Source organism: Cebidichthys violaceus, unplaced genomic scaffold, assembly GCF_023349555.1.
Source record: "Cebidichthys violaceus isolate CVI_PGR_0920_01 unplaced genomic scaffold, fCebVio1.0.p SCAF_8, whole genome shotgun sequence".
Lineage (NCBI taxonomy): Eukaryota > Metazoa > Chordata > Actinopteri > Perciformes > Stichaeidae > Cebidichthys > Cebidichthys violaceus.
Window position 1 is genome coordinate 18,106,995 of NW_027176964.1, and position 23,138 is coordinate 18,130,132.

Here is a 23,138-nt window from a genome sequence, read left to right on the forward strand (position 1 = left end):
AACAGCAGAGATCACAACCGTGTTTGAGCCACGTCGGATCACACAGAGGAGACTCAAAACTAGATATTCTGCTCGTCACAATCACAATGCATCGTTAGTAGCTAACAAGATTAGGAAGGAAACTCCACTCTAGTTCAGGACACCAAGCATTCCTGGTCTAGGACGCCTCGACCGATATATGTGAAGACCAATATCTTTAAAAGATATTCAAAACTAGAGCGAAACATGTTAACAAAGGGACATTTAGGACACGATTAATAAAACATATGGGAATCATTTCTGGGTTGTTCTGCTCCTGAACTTCTCATCAGTAACGAGGTTTCTGTCGCTGTCCAGTGAAAACTACAAATCTCCAGTTTTAGTTTACAAATGAATTACATTACCTGTGAGACGTTTTAAACTATCTGAGAAGAACATCTGTTTTCAGGTTTGTGGAGATTCATTTCAAAGCAGCAACATGTTCCGAGTCTCAACCCGAGTGGGTTTCTTGTACTTCTGTGGCAGTGATGAAGAGCAACACGTTTATGGTTTACAAGAAGCAGGCACACACAGTCAATATGGAAGATGTGTTTATCCAAAGTCAAAACCTTTACAAGAAACAGAAGAACGGCATGAAGCGGTTCATTCAACACGACGTTGTGCATACAGTTTATGATGAGACCCTAGCATAGAAAACTGAACCCAGCTCCATCTGGAGTCGCCTCATTGTTATAATAATGCATACGAACAGCATTCAAAGTGCAGCACTGTGAGGAGCTGTGTGGCACAAAGCAAGTCATCCTCAGCCTGAGGCCTCAAAGGTCAGATTCCTACGATGATGAGGTTCTTTCTCCCCACGATGAAGATGAACACCAAATAAAATACACTGAAGAAAAAAGATCAGATCTAAAACATTTCCAGTCACAGTGCAATACATTCTGAGATTCACACCAAACCACTTCCAGGTGTTTGACATGGAGCTGAGATCAGCTCTGCTTCTGTCAGAGCTGCACTATAACGGTCCTCCAGCAGAGGGCGCCATCACACAGGGCTGCATACGACGACGCTCAACACGACAGAAACGTGTAAGTGAGAACTCTGTTACTTTATTAATCCATGTGGTAAATGCACTACTGCATTTGTCTTAAAGAAACTGTTGTAGGAACGAGGTCAGACTCTGATGCTAGAAGTGTTAATCATGTGACAGAGACTGGCTTTAAGTCTCCATTTAAATGAGGAAACGGCTCCCTGACCGTTATTTTCAGGGTTATTATGGAACTTAGAAAAAAAAAAAAAGAAATCTCTAAAAGTGCTAAATTGTGAAACATCCTTTGTGAGAGGATTTGGGTAATAAATGAGAGTCCAGCGGGTTTAAAGCAACATTTCTGAGCTGAGCTTGGGCCTCGGTAAACGTCCTAAACGTTATAAGATCAGAACAGTTTCAACGTATTTCTTGCATCATGTTGGATCCTAACCCACATCAGATCTCCTGTGTTCAGAACCAACAGTGTGAGTGATCTTAGGACCTGAGCTCTAAACTTTAATTAATCTACATTTCAAAGCAGCATCTCATGCATTCTCTAATAAACATGTTGGATTATTAGGAAGGAAACTGATGGGGCTGAGCTTTAAAAGGGTTAGTCTGATGAAATCCTACATTTCTCTACCGTCTCTCTCCTGACACACGGGGGGGTCGGTTCACACTCAGCCTCCTCAAAACGATGCTCCAATACAACGAACCCGTGCCGTCAGTTACGTTTTGGGGGAAATATAATTAGTGGATTACTTTTGCCATATCACAAATATGTTTCCAAAAACACAGAAGTGTGACTAAACCTTGTGTTTTGTTTCAATCTTCAGAATGGTGTTAAACTGCGGTTTGTTTGGTGCTTTTCACTAAACCCAACAAGGTTTGTTGTAGGAGACGGGGTTGTTGAAACAGAATCGTCTGATCCGTTTAGAACAGAGGAAGCTCTCACACTAAATAATTACTCTGCAGGCCATTGGCTGAACCACCTGTCAATCAAACTCTTCACCGAAGCCAATCGGGAGCGTCAACAGTAAAAACTAAAAAATAGCTACACCACTTGGTGATTGTGGTGTTTGAGTTTTTTCCACTGACGGGTTGAGATGATCCTTCCAGACGCAGCGTCAGCGTCTGAGCCTTTAAACACCTCAATGTAACAGCAGCCACCACAGCAGCAGAGAGAACAGGATGCAGAACCTGAAGCAGAACAGAGGATCCACCTTCGACAGTCTCAAATGCAATGTTGTGTCTCCAGGAAGTAATCGATCTCACACAACGAACGGAGCGTTTGCTGGTCCGCTGGCTTCTTCTTCAGTAGGGGGGGGGTAATGATATTTCATCCCCAGGTGGTTGATTTGCAGTGAGCTGATGCTTGAACGTCTTCAACCTCTGAATCGTAAACTAATCCCCTCCAGCAGCAGGTGGAGCTCCGTAACAGACGGCGAGTCCAGCGGCCCAAACCGAGCTGCTCAGAGGGGGAGAGGAGAAAAGACCATCCTCTCCACACTGGAAGCTACACTGACCGTGGTGCAACCGATGAACACAACAAGGGTATCCCAAAGTGGATGACCTCGGAGTGTGTGTGTGTGTGTGTGTGTGTGTGTGTGGGGGGGGGGGGGGTTAGAGTTCAAAGTTTGTTCCTCTCTCCGTCTCGTCTCTCTCATCCTCGCTTCAACTACAGCGTCTCTTTCGGAGGCACAGGTGTCGCTGAAGAGAGGCATCCATTGCGATGTGAGGAGAAGTGTGAGAGAGTGTGTGTGTGTGTGTGTGTGTGTGTGTGTGTGTGTGTGTGTGTGTGTGTGTGTGTGTGTGTGTGTGTGTGTGTGGGGGTGGGGGGGTGGGGTTGGTTGGTGTTACCATATGTGAGATTCACAGTGAGTCATTTTGATGACGCCCACCCCCCCTCCTAGCCGGCGGTAGTTCATTCCTCCGTACAACCTGGTGAGAGGAGAGTGACATGATGAGGAAGGAGAAGCTCACATGTGTTTCTGTGCAGCAGAAACTACATAATATACATAATATACATAATATACACTGTACGTGTGCGTTGTGGTACTCATGGATGTGAACACAGCAGCATAGAAGAGCAGGACTAGATTAAAGACAGTCAATCTATTAATAGCCGGTTACCTTCTTTGGACTTGTGTGGTGGTGTACTGGCTGTGTACTTTGTATTGTTAAAGGATGTCCTCGTGCAGGTCGAGTGTGTAAAGCACACCATGTGATCCGGTACAGAGCTGCTGTTGTGTGCTGACTATCTTTAGACGGAAGCGTTTACTTCCAACTTAACCCCAGCAGGAAAGGCCTTCACGCACGGCAACGAAAATGCTAAATACTCGCCTGCAAATTTCTCTCATCAAACCTGCTTCTGTTGGCAGCGATGTGACTTCTTCAATGAAAAGGTTTGAATAGACTCACAGGAAGAAGGACCGACTAGCTGGATCCTATAGAGCAGAGTCCGACAGTCTGTCTGAGCTGAGCTGCTGCAGGAGATTCTATTAACATGCTCTGATTGAATTTGAGTTCCATCTGGTGAACGGTTGCACAATGTATTTGTCCAGGGCTTTTATTGTGAAAGGTAAGAACAGAAGGAGAGAACCTGGTCTGTGCTGCCTTCGTCTTAGTTTACAGGAGTAATAAAGTTTACAGGAGTAACTACAGAGCGTCTGTGTTGTTGTACAATACGGTTGATGCCTTGCTTACAACCATGTGGCAAATAACTAGTGTTAGTTAGCTCAATGCTAACACAATTACAATTACCAGTGACGTGCTAATTGAAATGAGCATTGTGATAAACTACTTTACTGCTCATTCTAACGTTTCCACTGCTCTGTGGTCATGAACTAGCTTAACCTGCTGCTTCAATACTCCACACTGACCGACTACGGCAGCCTCACAGGGTCAAACCTCACCACCAGGAGAGGCCGGCACAATGGCGACAGCTCGTTAAAGACGTTAAGTTATATTACGTTATTAAAGTCACTCTGCTGTTTTCTGCTACTAGCGTTTCACACCCTCGATACGTTTTATCTTTTAATTTAAAAAATGTTGCCTGAGGTAACGAATATCGATATTATTCAAGATTTTGTATTGAAGTTAGTTCCAGCAGCAGCCCCCCCCTCACCTCCATGTGTTGGCATCAGGGTCGTAGACTTCTATCGTTTTGAGATACGTCGTCCCATCGAAGCCTCCCACTGCCATCAGCTGACCGTTCACCACCGCCAAGCCCACCTACACACAGTTACACTTCAGTACACACATCAAACCACCGGCAGTGTCCTCAATATCAACTATAGTAACTCAAAACATCACACAGATTAAATGCAGTTATTGACGTACGACTGAAGCAGTAACTAAAACAATAATCACCCCGCTCCGTCTGGACGTCATGGCCACCACAGGGGACCACTGGTTGGTCCTGGGGTTGTATCGCTCGGCGCTGCTCAGCTCCGTGGTGTCGTCTCTCCCTCCGACGGAGTAAATCATGTCCTGGTAGACGGCGCAGCCCAGGTGCTTCCTCCTGGTTCCCATCGGGGACACCGTGTGCCAGCGGTTCTCTTGAGGGTTGTAGCGTTCCACTGAGGAGAAGACAAAGAGAAAACACCATCTCGTCAACGCTCTGGGTTCCTTTAAGGTTGTACTCATCACGTGACTCAGTACCACACCTGTGTTTAATGGTGACGTCCCATCAGACCCTCCGACAGCGTACAGGAAGCCCCCCAGCACAGCGACAGCTACACCCAGCCGCCTGGTGCTCATGGAGGCCACGCGAGTCCATTTGTTCTCCTTGGGATCATACCTGCAGCGTAAGAAGGACACCAGGTCAACGTGGGTGTGGCCAAGAGCAGAGGTCACTCTGACCGAACACTTTTTGTCTTTGACTGAAGTTTTTTAAACAATGACGGGACAATCTGCAGGCTGTCCGTCAGTCTGACGGACTGGAGGCTTGGAGTGCGTCAGTGTCGGTGCAGCTGCGCCACTGGAGCAGAAGGAGCGCACGCTGCAGAACTTTACCCCCGATGAAGCTGCAGGATCCGGGAATCCAACGTTCAGAGCGTCAAAACTAAAACGGGCACGAGACGACGTCTCTCAGAGGAAGAGACGCAAAAGAGAAAGACAAAGTCCTCTGCAGCGTTTGATTACACACAAGGAGGAACCCGCTTCACGTCCACGCGGACCAGAAGGGAGTTTGAGTTCAGACAGACGTATCGGCACATAAAATAAAATCATGCATTTATTGAAAACTTTAAAAGCAGCATTGGGTACAACCCTAGTGGCTCCATCTGATCCACTTTGTTTGCAGAACGGACAGCTAGCGGACCACCTTTAAAGAGGCCCATCTTATGATCATTAAAACATTTAAGTTAAAATGATAAAACACATTGTGACGGAACATTTACAACCTTTTCAGCCAAAATTAAGTCAAATGCAACCACTAGCCAAGAGAGGACTGGGCTGTGGCGAGGACAATCTATGAAAAGAGAAGCCGGTCGGGACAGAATATCAAATCAACACGAATAAATGAACAGTGAAGCCCAGAGTACAGAGGACTAGTCGGGCTCATGTTTACAATGTCTACTGAGGGAATAATTCAAGAGAGAAGTAGAGTCATGTTCTCATAGACTTCTATACAACCAGAGGAGTCGCCCCCTGGTGGACACTAGAGAGAATGCAGCTTTAACACAGACGCAAGCCTTTTGACGGATACCTTTCTACGATGTTGAGACAGGAAACCCCGTCCTGTCCCCCCACAGCATACAGATAACCACCGAGGACAGCCACTCCTACGCTGGTACGACACGTGCTGGTGGGCGCCACGTCGCTGCTCCACTGATTGGTCTTCGGGTCATATCTGGACAGGAGAGATGGAATGAAGACAATATGTAAAAACATATTCAGAATTTGAATTCTAGACCTAAATCTGAGAGACCGTGCCGCCCACCGCTCCACGGAGTTGAGGTACGACGAGCCGTCGTGACCCCCCACCGCGTACAGCAAGTCGTCCAGAACGCTGACGCCGACTCCGCAACGACGCTTACTCATCGACGCCACCATCCGCCACTCGTTGGTCTGGGGGTCGTAGCGCTCCACGCTGGAAATGGCATCGCCGCTGCACCAACCGCCGACTACGGGAGGAGAGAGTGTGCAATGTTAAATGAGCACATGATGAAGAGGAGGCATTCCATTCAGTTCGTCTACATATTTCATGCCAGGGAAACGCAGCGTACCGTCGGAAAACAATGGTTTTAAAGGGCGACTCGTACTCTAGCGGTGTCTCAGTGTGATCCGGGCCTATAGGTACTGACCTGCAAAGAGGACCTCTCCACAGCGGATGGGTTTCCTCGGCCGGGTTCTGGGGCCCTGCATCAACGGCCTCTCCTGTGGCAGCAGCAGGTAATTCTTAGCCTCATCGACCAGGTCTCTGGAAGAACAGATAATAATCATAAATCAAAGTTCAATGTCGTCACTGTATCATTCCCATAGTACCAAATGGAGTTTGAGTTTCTCCTCTCAGGACTTTTCATACTGTTCAATAATCTAAAAAGGAAATCCACCAAATTCCTGGATCCAGATCGGCAGCATTTTCCACCCAAAACGTTGAAATGTTCCACAAACAAACAGCCCTCACCTGCACTCCTCGTCGCTCTTGATGAGAGGGTCGGACCCAACGGTGCCCACCAGGAACTTGGGGCTGAGCAGCGGCAGACGGACATGCTGCAGGACCTACAGAACACAGGAAAATCCACGTCAGTCCCAGAGGGTTCCTCGGCCACAACAGAAGCCTGAAGTAACGCTGGGGGTTTATCACCGGAATGCACACCGGTAACCATCCCGGCAACAAAGCCGCTAACTGTGAGATACTTCCTCAGCCACGAACCTGCGGTAGCTGTGGTCTGCGCTCCTGGATGCTGTACTTCACCCAGGCCATCACGGCGTTGAAAACCTGCTCCTCGCTCCGCACGTTGAGCTCGTCGCTGGAAATGATGTCGATCAGCTGGTTGGCGGGCAGCAGCATGAACTCCTCGCTTTCCATCACCTAAACGGGGACAGAGTCAGTCAGCGGCTCTGCCACAGAGACAGGACGGGGAATTCACATTCTGCCATTTTCACAACCGCATCCCACCACTACAGCGCTTCTCTGAGCAATTTAACTTCATCCTGATGCACGGGTCTGCTGAGTAAAAGACAGACATCTTGACTTGTCGTAGCAGGAAACAACAGTGGTGTAGTAACATGAATTATACTGGCTGCATCCGATATAGTTTGCCAGTTCCAGGGCGGTGGTACTTAGTGGGATGGCTCACTTGTAGGACTGACTGGGACTCTTAAGCAGAACACATCTTTGTTATAGTTAATAGAGTCCTGCAAGGAAAAGCCAAATGTTTGTAATCTGTTTTATTTAAGCTGCTTTGCACTGTTTAACAGAGCATGTCATGACGTATAGTGTCCACCAGATGTCCCTGTTTGAGTGTACATTCAGCCCCTGTACTTGAGTTGACAGGCTTTATAGACAGAACTGTTTACTGTTGCCACTAATGATTATGTTCATTATCAACTAATCTTCTGGATTATTGCTTCGTTTATAAAAGTGCAGAAAATAGAGAAAAACAAGTTTCCAACAGTGCATGGTGGTAATCTTGTGCATGACAAGGAAATGCATCAGATTCTCACACTTGAGACGCTGGAAGCGAGATAAATACAAATGACATGTATAATGAAATGAAACACTCAGTCTGTGAGGACACCACACAGAGAGGCAGCAGTCACGCAGTTACATATGCTGTTTATTAGTATTATTATTATTATTAGTAGTAGTATTATTATTACTAGCATATAGCTAGCTGCACAAGGCAAGATGTTTGTATGGGAAATATAAAATGGGACTGCAACAGAGAAGCGCGTCCCCTCAGTCTATATTTTTGCTTTGACTGCATACATTTATTTTGAAAAGCAATGTGCTGTGAAGCTACATGTTCCAAAGCAACCGTCCCCTCTTCTGCTGTGCCGTGTCAGCACAAAAGCTCTCGCGTCGCATGATGTTTCCTTATTCACGAGTCAATAGACTTTTTACAGCTTCATGTAAAAATGATGCTGTGAAACAGAGTCTGCATCAGTGGCTGTGTGCACACATCCTGAGGCTTGGAATGAGGGCGGGACAACAGCGCTGGAGAGAGAACCGGTAAACAAACTGCATCGTGCATTTTTACTACTATAACATGTGACTTTGAGAATCCTAGGGGACCGTGGACGGTGATTGGGCTTACCTCCTGAAAATTGTGCTGGGTGAACTTGTCTGCGATGCGGAGCAGCTCGCGGCAGGAGTGCGTGTCTGCGAAGGCCCTGATGCCCAGACAGTTGGAGGGATCCAGCTGCCTCTTGAGGAACTCGCAGCAGGCCTCCTGGATCTCAGCCAGCTGGAGGAGGCAGGCGGCGGGGAGCAGCGTCTGGACGTTTCCCTCCTCTACCGTCACCTGGGAGGTTCAGCACATCAGAGACTCTTCACATGCACTTTTAATCAGACTTCTGGTTGATATGGCTACGTTAGGGGTGGAGATGGAGACAGGTTCCTCAGTGACTATCGATTCCTCTCATCGATGCTGATCGACAGCTGCATGATGATGTAACACCGTGTTACATGTTTTAGTTGATTTGAAATGCTCAAAAAGCATGGCACTAATAAACCTGAGGAGAGCTACTTAACGTTAGCCGTTAGCAGCACAGTCCTGCTTGGCTTAATAACTGCTAACGTTGAGGGAGATTGCATTGATTTACATTATGATGCGTTCAAGGTCTACTCGGTAAAAATTACCATTGGACGAAGGTTCAATGTTTTTCAAAGCTAAATAAAATGATTATGATCCATACATCATTAAAACTACTAACGACTAGAACTATCAAAGTCAAAATTTAAATAATTAAAAAAAAAAAAATGTATATTTTCTAATCACTGGAATTGTTTTTTATATGAATAACCAGTCGATGACATGAACAAAGTAGAAGGAGAACATTTAGAATTGTTGACGGTTCACACTGGACTTTGGGACAGTTATTTATAGTAGTAAATAGTTTTTTGCCGGTATGTACTCTTTGTCCATCCAACAATATACCAGGATCGATAAGGAGGCAATATCGATAAAAACATTTTTTACTCAATTCCCATTCCACGTTCTCCACAGTGGCCCATGGCGGTTTGTGTTACTATAAACAACACACCATCGACCCCGAGTGCCAAATAGAAACCTGTGTTACCTGTGAGGTGTAGGCAAAGTCAATGAGCAGCTCCATGGCTCTCTCATCGATGTCGCGGATGACCACTTCAGTCTGCCTGCTCTCCGCCAGCTCCCCGGTGAACATCGCCCTGAACACGCACATCAAGACATATTACCGCCACGGCCGTCACTCGAGGTACTCCACCTGCACTTTGATGTGAATTCGTGTCCAGATAGGTTTTCCTTCAGCGGCTGCGCGTGGCCTCCTCGTACCTGAAGTAAGGGCTGCAGGCCGACAGGATGACGCGGTGAGCGTAAATCTTCTTGGCGCCCACCACCAGCACCACGTCACAGAGCTCCCGGTGTTTCCGCAGCAGGTTGATCACCTCCAGGGTCTGCCGCGGGTGTTTGTCTGACACGTAGGGCATGCGGGCGGGCTGGGGGACCCCCTCGGGGAGCTTGTTGGGGTCCCCCAGAGTACAGCGGCTGGTGATGTCCATTCCAGTGGCGTCTTGGCGTGCGCTGGTGGCCCTAAACAAGGACCGGATGGGCAAAGATTAGATGTAAACACATCCTTGGTTCTTACTGGACATCTTAACAACTCATCTTGTTCAGCTCTATTGTTACGTTTTCTTTTAAATTGTATTCGATATTAGTTTATTTATCTTTTAACAATCAATTACTTTACTTTTCTTAATGTATTGATTAATAATATCTCTGCTTTTTTCTTTGTGTTTTTAAAAAGGTGCTACGTAAATTAAGTTTATTATGATTCTTATCATCCTCACCATTATTAGTATTATTACTATTATTACTATGATGTGAGACCTGAGAGAAATTCTCATTTTTGAAAGTAGAACTGAAAACAGGCCTTAGGAAACATGGTACAATAATCCTTTATTGTTTTTGCAACAAGAGACTTAATATTTCAAACTAAAATAGAAACCAGGTGTTTCTTTGAAAGAAGAGGGCAAAGAGGAGGCAGAGAGGATCTACAGGCTCTGTGATGAAATGGATCAAATGTAGCATTTAGCCTTCTTGAAGCTCAATTTAAACTACGGATCAAAGAACGTCGGTGATCTCTGCCTCGATTCACTTCAACCCGTCTTCTGCGAGTCCTCCAGCTTTGTGGAAGAGACCTTTTTAAAAGTTTAATGCCATTTGATCATCCTTAAACATCTAAGTTCCATTAAAAGATACTGTTTTTCTCTTCAGTTACACAGACACTGCAGTGCATCTAGATTAGGGCTGCCCCCTAAAAGCCGATGATTGGAGGCGCCGTCGGTCCAATCAACTACGTCACCTTTTTCTTTCGCTGCATCATTGTACACAGAGCAATGCAGGAGCTTCTGAACTAGACGCTGGAACAAACTCCTCCATTACTAACCAGTCAGACCGAGCGGTCGGTCGGTTTTATAGCCGATGCAGCGCTCTGTGTCTGACTGTGTGGAAATGATGAACAGAAGCATTAAAATGTGTATCTTAGAGGTAAAACATGAGACTAGTGCCGGCTGATATAGGAGTTCAGTGTGTGCTCTGCAGGTGGTGCTGAACTGACACTAAGGGGGCACAGTACTTAAGAACAGCTGTATAGTTGTTGCTGTAATGAATGTTTATTAAAAAATATATCTACGGTTTAGGAATCAGAAAACCTCTAGGTCATACAGAAACAGAGCAGTGGGCCTTTGAAGTCAGTAAAAATTGAAGATTTTTGTCCGCCTAAAATAAAAAAGTATAGTAGAGTACATACACTTTCCTTCACAGCACACGTACCTGCGCATTGGCTTTGTGTCCATGCACTGAAGAGCGACGTTTGGTCCCAAACCTTGGGGTTGACCTACAAACACAGCACAACAAAATCACACCTTTCCTGGCGCCGGTCTGTCCTCCAGTAATAGAAGGAGTTTAAGGCCAGAAAGCCCTCTCACAATTGAACATTTAGTTTGGTACCTACTTTTATGTTTCCATTTCAAAGAAATGTGATTGGCCTGCTGATGATAAAGAGCTACGCCATCCTTTTGTGAGGGCACTCTGACTGATTACAGTATTATCTTGCTACCTCCTGAATTTGACTCATTTCTCTAAACAAGACTAAGATCAGATTGATCCGTTTGCTTGCACTGAGTTTATTAGACACGCCTGCACAATATATTACAATCAAACAAATACCGCCACTGTGCAGGAAACCCTGCCATCGTAAAGTGTATGCTGTACAGTTGTGTGCAGACAGTTATAGTCTCTGCAGCTCGTGTGGAGACTGTAACTGTGTGGTGACGTTTCTGCGTTTGTTATCCAAACATGCATGAATTGGATGTATTCTAAAACCTCTTACAATGTAATGCAGTCCTATACAACAACACCTCTACAGCCTCAAAGCACAACCACAGAGTTGAATCTACACAGTATATATAAAATCAATATAAAACTACAGGATCCATATATTGCATGTAATTGAATTAAACTGCAATACATTTTACAGATGTAACCCTTGCAGTGGTAACTTAGTGTGTTTGCAAGTTATACTCAGGCGTGAACTGTGAGTGTTGTTGTTCCTCTTATTGTGTACAACACCTTAAAGTACAGTATTCCAATACAACGTATTGTTGTTGTTGTACTCAGTGCGGTTAAGATGTTGAGGCTAAGAGAATGAATGGAAGACATTACACAGCTGCATTGTGGTTCTGTGGATGGTTTAATTAGAGTGCTCGTCTCCTACAATAAACGTTGGCATCTTCATTTGTTGTTGAAATAATTGTAGACGCGATACTGAAACACAGTGGCTTTGGGAGTCATCTGTCCCTGAACGCAGCAGCTACGTTAGGTGGCGCCCAGTTGTCAGAACCAGTACACTAACGTCACTAGCTTCATCACAGATCGGGATTTGTTAGTGGGGAGACAGGAAGGCACCGATTAGTGTTGCACGTGATCATGTGTGATCAAATCCCCCATGTCAGCCCCATCACTTCATGTCACGTTAATACACGGCAGCTCCCCGAGAGCGCTTTGTTCTCAGCTGCTTTAACCGCATTATTAACGAGTTATTGGGACAAGCTAGCGGTTTGTTGTTAGCAGTTTCAGCAGATAGACAGATCCGGATGCGAGAGAGTCCACCTAGCTAACTAGCTAGCGTCAATCACAATTGGTCTCCAGTGACGTTTATCGATATTTGTGACAGAAAAGAGTGACATTACTAGAGGGAATGCATGCACGCGCAGAGCTAACGTAGTAAAAAAAACAGCGAGCTTCAGTAGCTGGCTAACGAGTTGACGTTAGTTGGCTAACGTTTCCAGAGGATATCGGTTAATGCTAAAGCTAGGTGCTATCGCTAGCACTGTGGTAGGGAATCAACAGGCGAACGCAGCACGTCAAAGTGAATCGACACAACCAAAGAAAACAAAACGAAACATAAGAAGACAGCCTCTATTAGCCGACATGTTTAGGACATCTGCGGCCGCTGGAGAGTCTGTCAGCATCAGTGCGGACATGAAGTGTAATGCTATCGTAACATAAGTTCATAAGTTAACACCAACACTGGAATGTGTTGACAGCTACGTGAGAGAAGGACACACGTTGAAGACGGCTTACCTTATACTTCCATCACTGCGACAGGAAGAAGTTGCCCGGATTGCTAATGTTTACAATTTGATGCCGTCGGCTAAACACTGGTGCATTAATGCGCATGCCAAATGCCATGCGCCACTTCCGGACATTGGGTTTTTCAAAATAAAAGTATGAGATGACGTAATTGCATCAAACGTATACCTACAAATAAGTTAGACAATATCAAACGATTTACATACATCTGCTTAGGTTTTGAAATGTAATAATTAATTGGACTAACATCAAGGAAATTGTTTCAGTTTGGAGTTAAATCAAGTCGTTCTAGCATTATCAAAGGGTCCCTTCTCTTTGAGAGTTCTATCAGGTATTCATTTGCGCCTGTTGTCCACCAGAGAGCGCTGCACACGTGTAGTTTTAGGCGTTACAGGTTTTTGTTTTTACCTTCACCTTGCCTTCGTTAATAAGAGAACAAACAGGGGAAACAACATGCTTGTAGCCGACAATGGGTTGGCTGGGAGTGAGTACTTCTGAAATATTTCAAAAGACAAACCCACATATCATTTGCTTGTCATTTGCTATATATACCTCATAAAGAGACAACCCTATCTCCATTACGGTTTTAATTGTTTTTTGAGGGGGGGGGGGTTGTTGGGTGGTCTATCGATAACAAAATAATATGCTTATTCTATGTAAATTATTAAAAAAAACAACTATGGAAGGTGGTTCTCTAACATGCGTGGAAAGGGAGGGCAGAGCTGAGGGTCTTTAGTTGGTTGCAATCTGCAACTCACCACTAGAGGACACTGAATCTCACACACTGGGCCTTTATGTTCGCTTCAATTATGGAGTATTAAAGTCAGGCTACTGTACCTTTAAGGGATTATGGGCTCTGTCCCACACATGCATGGTGAGCCTACGCTCTCTCTCTCTCCCCCCCTCTCTCTCTCTCTCTGTGTCTCTCTCTTTCTCTCTCTGTGTGTGTCTCTCTGTCCCCCCCCCCTCTCTCTCTCTATCTGTCTCTCACTCTATTTCTCTCTCTCTCTCTCTCTCTCTCTGTCGCTGTCTGTTGGGCATGAACACAGTCCTGGTTTGGACCGGGTCCCGTGTGGAGGTCCACGTCCCGTACGTCAGTACCAGAACCACCCGTCTCACCGGCGACACGTCGCATGGAACCAAATAGAGCTCCTTCTCTTGTGTACTTGAACAATTCGTATCTCCGTCCTTTTTCATGCATCCTTCTGCTGACACACTGAACTGAGTCTATTGTGTTGAGTTAAGTTTTTGTTGTTGGGTTAAACTCGAGCCTAACGGTGGATCCTCTTTTTTAAAACTACCTGATCATTACTTGAGACAGAGCTTCTGAGGAGACATGTGGCGCAGATTGTCACTACTGCTCTTATGCTGTGCTGTGCGTGGACTTGATGCTCTGGAGCCGGACAGGAGCGTCGACCCCTCGCGGGAGACGATGCTGATGACCGAAGCGGCGGAGCTGGGCAAACCGGAGAAGGATGCTCCCTCCGCGGCCAAAGAACAGGACAATCTGCGGGGAGGGGAGCGGCAGTCCCCTGGAAGAGACGCTCTTGTTGCGGGTGCGGAGGGGAGAGTTCAGCAGCCCACCGCCGAGCCTCTGGAAGAGGAGCTGGATAACCAGGAGAATATCATTAGCCAGGTCGGTGTGACGTCTGTGGGACCAAATGTCCTTTATCGCCAAACTGCACACAAACTCGTGGTTTGATGACACATTGTAGAAAGAAAGACTTCACATATGTTACATTAAACAAAGGCAGCCTGTTTAAACGTGTTATTCACATTACCCAGTGTTGTATGGGCCGAGCTGGCAAAACAAATAAAATCCCTATAAGGGTGGGCAATATGAAACTGGCAGAACTTCAACTCACTTCATTCAATCTCATGTGCCGACAGTGTGTCAGATCACATCTCAGTGGTTACGGAGCTCAGGAAAAGTTTCCACTTCATCAAGTGAACACCACATGAGAGTACAAAGCACTTGTTGGACACGTGTTGCCTGTAAACCATACATTCCTCATTTCCAATGTAAACATGAGAGTGATTATTGGACGCCAACTAGGCCTGTACTTGTTTGTCCTTTAAAACTTATTCCAAACTCCACAATTGGTCAGTTCAGCTCAAATGGCCTGTAAATCTGCCCCGTGTGTGTGTGTGTGTGTGTGTGTGTGTGTGTGTGTGTGTGTGTGTGTTGGTTATGTAATATCCTCCAAACCAAAACGTGTCTGTTGGTAATCGCCTGTCTTCTGTAGCTCACCACAGCTGCAGCTGCAAATCATCCCCCATGCTGAAAGTCTTTTTCTAATTTATTTACTTTATTCAAATATTTCTGCTTAATATTGAACACAGAGCGATACAAATGATCAAATATACATTCATGTCAAAGTTGAGTAAAAAGTCCGTTCCTCTCTTCCAGCTGCTGGGCGACTACGACAAAGTGAAGACCGTGTCGTCGGGGTCCGACTGCGTGTGTCGCTGTATCGTCCGACCGATCAAACGCTCCGACTGCAGCCGCGTCCGCGACGGCGACCTGCCGTCACCTCCCCAGGATTCTTACACCGTGGAGACGGTCACCAAGGGAACAGACTGCAAGAAGTGTGTTTGCATGGCTCCGGCCTCCGCCGTCAACCCCTGTGAGGGAGAGTACAGGTTCAAAAAGCTACAAGAGGCCAGCAAAGATGACATCAAGGTAGAAACACACACACAGTGTCCTTATGTCATTGTTTTTCTGTTGGCTATTGAGGACGAGAGATGTTTGAACTTTGGGTAAAGAAGGATTCCCATCGGCTTAATCAATGTGCGGTCCTTCTGTGTCCTTCACCTCTGTGGTTTTGCCCGTTTAGCTGGCGACTATCATTGACTTGTTGGAGGGCTCTCTGTACGGAATGGACTTGTTGAAGCTCCACTCTGTCACCACCAAGCTGCTGACCAGGGTGGACAACATGGAGAAGGTGAGCACACACACAACAAACACAAGCATCCGCTAGAACCTTCCAGGTGAATGTGTTGCATGAAGGGAATGGAACTCTAAACTCTTTCTAAAAAGCACAGTATTTTGACTAAAGATGCTCCTCATAGACAACATGACAAGTCTGATTTCGTCAAATTGGAAAACCGACTTGACTTTGTAGTCGTCTGGTAAACTCAGGAGACTCCTGCTGTGAGGTTTTACAACACAGTATACTGTGTGTATTAGAATAGAAAGTGATGGTATCCTTCATGTCTGTCGTGTGTCTACTACTAGAGCATATTTTCCATGACAATCGAGGCAAATGCAACCCCTTTCTTGAGCCTACATTTGTTTACATTTTGGCAACTGGTGATATTAGCATTACGCTGAATTAGCTATTGGATGACTGTGACACTGCAGGAAACGTCCAGTAAAGTTCTGGAGTAGTTATATGTCTGCATTCATATGCTCAGGCTTTTTTATTTCCATTTGTTGCCATATTCTTCACGTAGTTTGCCATCGAGTAAGTTGTGAATCCAGCTTAGAATGGGCTGTTCATGTGCTGTCATCGTCATCTTGTGTGTGTGTGTGTGTGTGTGTGTGTGTGTGTGTGTGTGTGTGTGTGTGTGTGTGTGTGTGTGTGTGTGTGTGCGTGTGTGTGTGTGCACTCCAGGCTGTCGCCCGTAATTCTACTGAGAGAACAAGAGAGAAAGAACGCGTGAAGGAAAGAGCAAAAGAAAAGGAGAAAGAGAGGAAGGCCCAGCAGAAGAAAAAGAAAGTGAATGATTTGGAGCGTGCAGGACAGAAAAGTGGAGCCGCTGCCTACGGCAACAAGCAGGTATGAACCGTCAGAAGCAAACCCATGATCTCACCTGAAAATCCCAAATTCTTTTTAAATTAGGCAGGAATTTGCTTGTTCTGTTGCAGAAGAATTCCAATGGTCAGCTGAAGAAGAAGCAACAGCAAGATGGACTGGAACAACAGCAGCCGACCAGGAATAAGACGGGAACTCAAAAGACGATCAAAGACAAGACGGAGCCAAAGCAGCCTATCACAGACAAGAACGGCATGGTCATCAGGGGCGTGACCTTTTACAAGGCGGAGAGAGGGAGCTACGAAGAGAAGGACGAGAAGGGGAAAGGAAAAAATGGTAAGTCTAGCGTGCCCTTACTACTGTAATGCTTTTCTATCTCATGATGTCGGAAACATATTGCGACTTGATGGAAATAACCGGTAGTAATCCCCTCCTCATGCAGCTCCTTTTGAACTTATGGATTTGTTCCAGTTCCAGTTGGAAGACATCAATAACCTCCTAAGGACAATCATATCAGGTCTTGGCAATCTCATTCAACAATATGATTGTCTGAAAAGTTGCAAAACTTTGATTACCACAGCAATATCTGAACCAGAAAGAGGATGTGACCGCCGCACAAGTCAACAAAGAAGCCTGGATTGTGTTCAGCTCTAGCAGGCAGATAGAACAACATAATAATTCAACCCAAAATGTCCTCACTGCTATTTTTCTTTTTACTTCTTTTACAGCAACTCTAACTGCAAATGCTTCAGTGGACTTACCGATTCACGAGTCACTCCCACCTACCGAGACTTCCCCCATCAAGAGTCCAGGACCTTCAACCAACGTTAGCACACAGCTAGACTTTGAGGACCGATCAAGGACACTGAGCAGACCCGCACCCACCCAGCAACCAACTGCTCCCCCGACTACCACCCAACGAACCACAACTACAACCAAACCAGTTCCCACTACCATCAAACCAAAGAATAAATCAACCACCAGCTTACCACCAACAACTGCAAAACCAACAATGATCAAACCGACAACTACCACCCAACAACCTACAACCAAACCAGCTCCCACCGCTATCAAACTAACGACTGAATCAACCACTGACATACCACCAACAGCTCCAAAACAAACGACAACCAAACCAACAACTACATCCCAACAAACTTCAGCTACTATTCTGGCTACCCCTCGCTTCAATCAGCATCCCACCTTACTCTCAGATACCAATACAGGTCCACCCATCAATAAGTCCCCCATGACAGACTCTCAGCCGGGATCCAGGAGTCGACTCAGCTGGACGGAGAGCCCCGCTGACCAACCAAAGACCACAAAAAAGCCTGGTAGAGATACATGCAGTACTGTAGTTCATCCGGTAGTGAGTGGACATATTTTGACAAATACTAATCACGTTCTAGTAGAGTCTTAATTCATAGTGTCACCTTACATGTGTGTTCTCCAGCAGTGTGTAAGGACACAGTAGCCAGCATCTCTGAACCGGTTCAACGGAACTCTTACGGCTTTCGTGACGGAGCCTGGATGAGAGACGGGCGCGGCCACGGCAACGTCATCTACCTTACTAATGGTCACTATGGCAACAACCTCCTCGAGTTCCGAGACATGGACACCTTCAAATCAGGTATAGGAGTTGTTTATTTATGTGTGTGTGTGTGTGTGTGTGTGTGTGTGTGTGTGTGTGTGTGTGTGTGTGTTTGGAAAGCAAGCAGCAACTTCCAGGACTGGAAAGTGAAGCCAAGGAAGAGCCTTAAAGCTGCATTCTCTCTAGTGTCCACCAGGGGGTGACTCCTCTGGTTGTATAGAAGTCTAGTCTAAAATGACTCTACTTCTCTCTTGATTTATTCCCTCAGTAAACATTGTAAACATGAGTTTATGGTCTCAATCTCTAGTTTCCAGTCTTCTTCAATACAGCATGATGTTCATTTAGTACATTATGCAGGGGATGCTTTAGGGGCGGGGCTACTGTGATTGACAGGTCACTACTACGGCGTTGTCCTGTCTGGGAGTTTTCCGTGTTTTTGTCTTAGTATTGTAAATCTTTCACATTGTGTTTTCAGTTTAGGAAAGTGAAGCGTAACAGTTTAGTTGTGTTATTCATTTGGTTATTTATTTATTCAGCGTTCAGTTGTACTTTGCTCCACCCTCTCGGTTCACTTCTGTTTGCAAAAAAAAAAATGCCGAACTCGAGGCTTCAAAACGTCAGTCCACAAACCAATGGATGACGTTAGCGGGACTACGTCCACTTTTTCTGTGGTTGTGATAGCTGCTAACTGAAGGTCCATCTCCTGTGGCTGTAAAAAAGAGCCAGTTAAGAATTACTACAAAAATACTTTCAATGGATACTGGATGGGTGGATCACACCTTGATATGCAGTCATGGTTACACTTGTTCCAGAGGTCATGTTGTGAATTGTGAGCCTGACCAGTTGCATGTATGTTTTCTACTTCCTGCTCAGGTCAGGCGAGTAATTCATACAAGCTGCCCTACAGTTTCACTGGAACCGGCCACGTCGTGTTTAATGGAGCGTTCTACTACAACCGTGCCTTCAGCAGGGACGTCATCAGATATGACCTGAGACACAGATATGTAGCTGCCTGGACCACACTGCATGACGCTATACTGGAGGAGCAAGCTCACAGGACACAAACTGAAGTGAGAGCCGTGGGGTACTCTGTGTGAGGGTGGTAACTGACATTTAACTGTACAAGAAACACTGCACCATGATTTACTCGTGGAACATACACTCGGGACACTTTAACAGGTCATAAAGGTCAGTGCGGGGAACAAAAACACTATGAATCACTAGAGTTCAAAAGGTTAAATGGCGAGGAGTAAAAACAGCTGCTATAGCTTTGTTCAGAGCGTGTTCATAGTGTGGGTTTACCATACAGCTGGTGAGCGAAGGTTTTAGTTTAAGTTTCTGAACAGCCCCAATGAAACCAAACATGGCAACCTCACGGTACCGACAAGACTATCAAAAAACAACAAGAAATACATTCACCACATAGCTACTCCTAAAATGACAAACTATAATGAAGGCTTGGGTCACAACGGGTTAGAGCAGTGAGCTTTTTACCCATTACATTACATTACAGTCATTTAGCAGACACTTTCATCCAAAGCGACTTAATTAGTGTATTCAACATAGGTGTTGAATACATCTCCTTTTTTTAAACAAGCATCTAAGAGCATGAACCAGAGAGAAGTACAGAAACAAAGTAATACGACAAAAGCACTAACACTGAAGCAGCCCAGGTACAGATAATAGCAACTTGTAAAAGCAAGAACACTATACTTAGTCTTTTCTAGCTGAGTCAAGTAGTTCAGTATCCCTCCAGAACCAGAACACACCTAAGGCTTCTACAGAAAACTCTTTTATAGTTCAAGGGTTTCATCTAGAACCCACCTAGGGGTTCTACCAAGAACCCTTCATAGTTCTTTTTATATCCCGTAGATCTGTCTCCACCCTAAACCTAACAGACGGAACCACGTCCAGACTTCTTATGCCTCATGAGGTTCTTTAAGCTGATGTGGTGCACTGCAACCCACAACAATCATGGTTCACATTCACCTTGTAAGGTGTTGGCTGGGAGGATCTTTTAACACCCATACCTTCAACAATCATTGAAGAACTCTCTCTTCCAAAAAGAGTTCTTTGGATGAAAAGGGTTCTGGGTAGAACCTCAGCAGTGTAGAGCTGTGGGAACTGCAGAGTTGGGTGATACTTTATTTGTTGGTTTATCACTTCGAGACAGAAGTGATAAACACAGTTTACATGCAAATAGTCACATGATCCATTGTTGATCAAAAAATATGATAATTATAGTCGTAAAGGTAATAAAAACATCTAAAACTCTTTCTATATTTTTCAGTTGGAGTTTGCTGTTGACGAGTCTGGCCTGTGGCTGCTCTACCCCGCTCTGGACACTGAGGGCTTCCACCAGGAGGTGACCCTGCTTATCCACCTCCGCCATCGAGACCTGCAGCCGATCCAGAGCTTCCGCACAGGTCTTCGACGCGGTCGCTACGGAAACAGCTTCCTGGTTTGCGGCGTGCTCTACGCAGTGAACAGCATGGAGCACCGCTACGCCAACGTGACCTACGCCTTCGACACGCACACGCTCACGCACAGCATGCCGGGCCTGGCGTTCACGAACATGCACGCGCACACCTCCCAGCTGGCTTACTGCCCACTCGACAAGAAACTGTACGCATGGGACGATGGACATCAGATGACGTACGATGTCGTCTTTGCTTATTAGCGCATCGAATGGACACGTAGTTGGAAGAGTCAACAGCTATTGAGCACATCCAGCAAAGAAAGCTGAGGACAGAAGAAATAGGGTGCTTTTTTGTATTGTTAAATGACTGTGGATCAGTCTAACTGATTGTGTTTTTTTATTGACCTGCTGCTTTTTCATACAAACCAAAGTCAGTATCAAGCAGCAAGAGCAGCAAGAGCAGCACTAAACAAGTGGAAATATATTTAGAAAAAGACGAAACCCCAGGGGTCATATGAATGATTGTAAATAAATGTACTCACATTTTTCACTATTTCCGCAAATGGAAAGTTTGCTCTGGTTTAAAAACTACGCATACGATGCTTGACCCTCTGCATATTCAGACTGCCATGAAGAAATCACTGGAATGATGCACAAGTTCACAGTTGTCCACTCCCGTATGAAACAACATTCAATATTCACATTCTTGAAGAGCAAGTGCTTCGAGCATTCGAGTTTGTGGACAAATGCATACTGTCTCACATCGAGTTTATTCTTAATGGTGATCACTGTGGAGGAGCGGTACGTACGCGTATGTGTATGCACTTAATTTAACTTTGCAGTGTTTATGGGGAAGAACTATTAAAGTCGTCTGGGAGAATGAGGTTTATGATGTCATCAGGGTTATTGTCTCAGACTACAATGTAAGGGCATGTGTTGACATTTTGTTTACCTCGAGTTGAAAATAAAAACTAATCATAACTTTAGAACTAGCTTGTTTATAACTTCCATGCTCAAATGGAGGTGTGAAGTTAGAAAGACTTGAACATTGACCCAGCAGGATGAAAAGATGCTATTGGTTGCATTGTGGGATATGTAGGATCCAGTGTTTTAAGGGCTAAAAGTCAAGATATCTTGCATCGCTGCATCAATTTTTACCTTTCATTTTTAAGTGCTCCTGCTCTGTCAATGTGTCCTTGAGCAAGACACTTGATCCAAAAATGTCTCCCGTAGCTGCGTCTACGGTGTGTAGATAGATAAAAGCGTCTGCTAAATGACCGTAATGTAATGTAAAGTTTGTGTCTTGTAAATCACCTAACTTTATGGAAGTGCAACAGGTAAGTGTAGAATTTCCCTTTAAGCCACCACAATCTCACTTCCAACTCTACACTTTTTGACATGTCAGGGACATGTTACATTGTTACATGCACTGTGTCTTTTCAAAATAAACTTCCGTGTTCACAGGAAACATACGGTTTCTGTTTGTTAACGTTATATTTCAAAATTAATTTCCAACGTAGGCTTACTTAGTTTTCAGGTCACAACAAAACTGCTGGGTTAGGTGTTGGAACAGATTGTGGTTTGGGTTCAAATAAGTGCGTTGTAATGTAAGTGACTGTGTAATGTAGCAAAGTACGCAAGTAAAAATGAGTTTCACACGGGACACTGACAGTGGTCTCCTGGGTGAAAGTCCTGTGGGTGTTCAACCCATCCACCCGCCCAACGGGGACTTCCTCACTCTTTATACTACATCAGTGGCTCTGCCCTCCTAACAATGAGGCGGATGGGTTTACGCCGGAGTTAATTGAAAGCCCTGTGGGTCTCATACCTCGGTATCAAGATGCAGAAGGGCACTGACCAAGCGTAGTTGGGAGTGGGTTGTTTCAGACAGCCATGAAAGAACCCTGAACTCAGCAGCCTATGTTTATGTATGGTCAAAGTCTGTACTGTATGTTTCTTCTATTGTATCTCTGCTCGGCGTGTTGCATATTTACCCTCACTCCTGTCCAGTAATGTTGTTATCATGCGGTTTTAGTACAACTGGGATCAGGAATGGAAGCTCTAACCCCGGTACAGTAAGTGGTTCATCTACCATTGACGTCCATATATCAAACATTGCTTGTTGAAGAAAAGTCCAAGACAAGGTTGATTTCAACGGCTTTACCACAAGTTTGCCTTTTCGTTTTGTTAATTTATAATAAACTATTTGAAAACCGGTCTCTCTCTCCCTTTCTTTTGCTTTCGTTCTTCTGCGTCTGTCCCGTGCTTGTCCAGCCTATTGTAGGCATTATTTCTGGGGTTGATTTAGTTTTCCTGGAAGCAGAGGAGCCACTGGAAGGATTCCAGGGTGGAAAATAAGCCCCAGCCAGATGCTGGTGAACCTCAGGGCACAGACCAGATCTTCTACATGTTGGAGAGTCCCACCTAGACTCCTATAAAACCATTAACTGGTGTTTGATAAGACTTCATCACTCTAGACTGGTTTGTTCTCAGATCACTGAATATTCAGTCAAACCAGACTAAACAATAACAACATTAACACCTTTTCAAAGCAGGCAAG

At 45.2% G+C, this 23,138-nt stretch overlaps 2 protein-coding genes across 3 annotated transcripts; one reads left to right on the forward strand and one right to left on the reverse strand.

Moving 5' to 3' along the window:
- Positions 1 to 552: 552 nt before the first annotated feature.
- Positions 553 to 12,887, reverse strand: klhl20 (kelch-like family member 20). Its single transcript, XM_068702042.1, has 14 exons — positions 12,802 to 12,887; positions 10,990 to 11,053; positions 9,490 to 9,747; positions 9,257 to 9,365; positions 8,272 to 8,478; positions 6,885 to 7,043; positions 6,636 to 6,730; positions 6,313 to 6,428; positions 5,949 to 6,132; positions 5,715 to 5,858; positions 4,672 to 4,805; positions 4,376 to 4,584; positions 4,131 to 4,237; positions 553 to 2,944 (listed from the first exon to the last, which is right to left on the reverse strand). The coding sequence occupies exons 2-14, from the start codon at positions 11,010 to 11,012 to the stop codon at positions 2,860 to 2,862; spliced, it is 1,830 nt and encodes a 609-aa protein (XP_068558143.1). The 5' UTR covers positions 11,013 to 11,053; positions 12,802 to 12,887; the 3' UTR covers positions 553 to 2,859.
- A 964-nt stretch (positions 12,888 to 13,851) lies between these two features.
- On the forward strand, positions 13,852 to 22,796 carry LOC137866254 (olfactomedin-like protein 2B). Of its 2 annotated transcripts, XM_068702039.1 has the most exons (10): positions 13,852 to 14,446; positions 15,221 to 15,493; positions 15,648 to 15,755; positions 16,428 to 16,592; positions 16,682 to 16,904; positions 17,011 to 17,085; positions 17,297 to 17,902; positions 18,022 to 18,198; positions 19,033 to 19,229; positions 20,450 to 22,796. In XM_068702039.1, exons 1-10 carry the CDS (start codon positions 14,147 to 14,149, stop codon positions 20,837 to 20,839), a joined length of 2,514 nt encoding a protein of 837 aa, XP_068558140.1. In that variant the 5' UTR covers positions 13,852 to 14,146; the 3' UTR covers positions 20,840 to 22,796. The 2 variants fall into 2 exon arrangements, with proteins under 2 accessions (XP_068558140.1, XP_068558141.1); XM_068702040.1 differs by lacking the exon at positions 17,011 to 17,085.
- The last annotated feature ends 342 nt before the right edge of the window (positions 22,797 to 23,138 follow it).

Bases quoted from the DNA above. Each gene is read 5' to 3' on its own strand.
- klhl20 (XM_068702042.1), bottom strand. From the start codon at position 11,012: ATGGACACAAAGCCAATGCGCAG. The intron at 6,133-6,312 runs GTCAGTACCTAT...CTCCTCCCGTAG, and splicing joins TGGAGAGGTCCTCTTTGCAG to TCGGCGGTTGGTGCAGCGGC. The intron at 5,859-5,948 runs GTGGGCGGCACG...TCTCCTGTCCAG, and splicing joins TACCTCAACTCCGTGGAGCG to ATATGACCCGAAGACCAATC.
- LOC137866254 (XM_068702039.1), top strand. From the start codon at position 14,147: ATGTGGCGCAGATTGTCACTACTGCTCTTATGCTGTGCTGTGCGTGGA. The intron at 16,593-16,681 runs GTATGAACCGTC...GTTCTGTTGCAG, and splicing joins CTGCCTACGGCAACAAGCAG to AAGAATTCCAATGGTCAGCT. The intron at 16,905-17,010 runs GTAAGTCTAGCG...CTCCTCATGCAG, and splicing joins GAAGGGGAAAGGAAAAAATG to CTCCTTTTGAACTTATGGAT.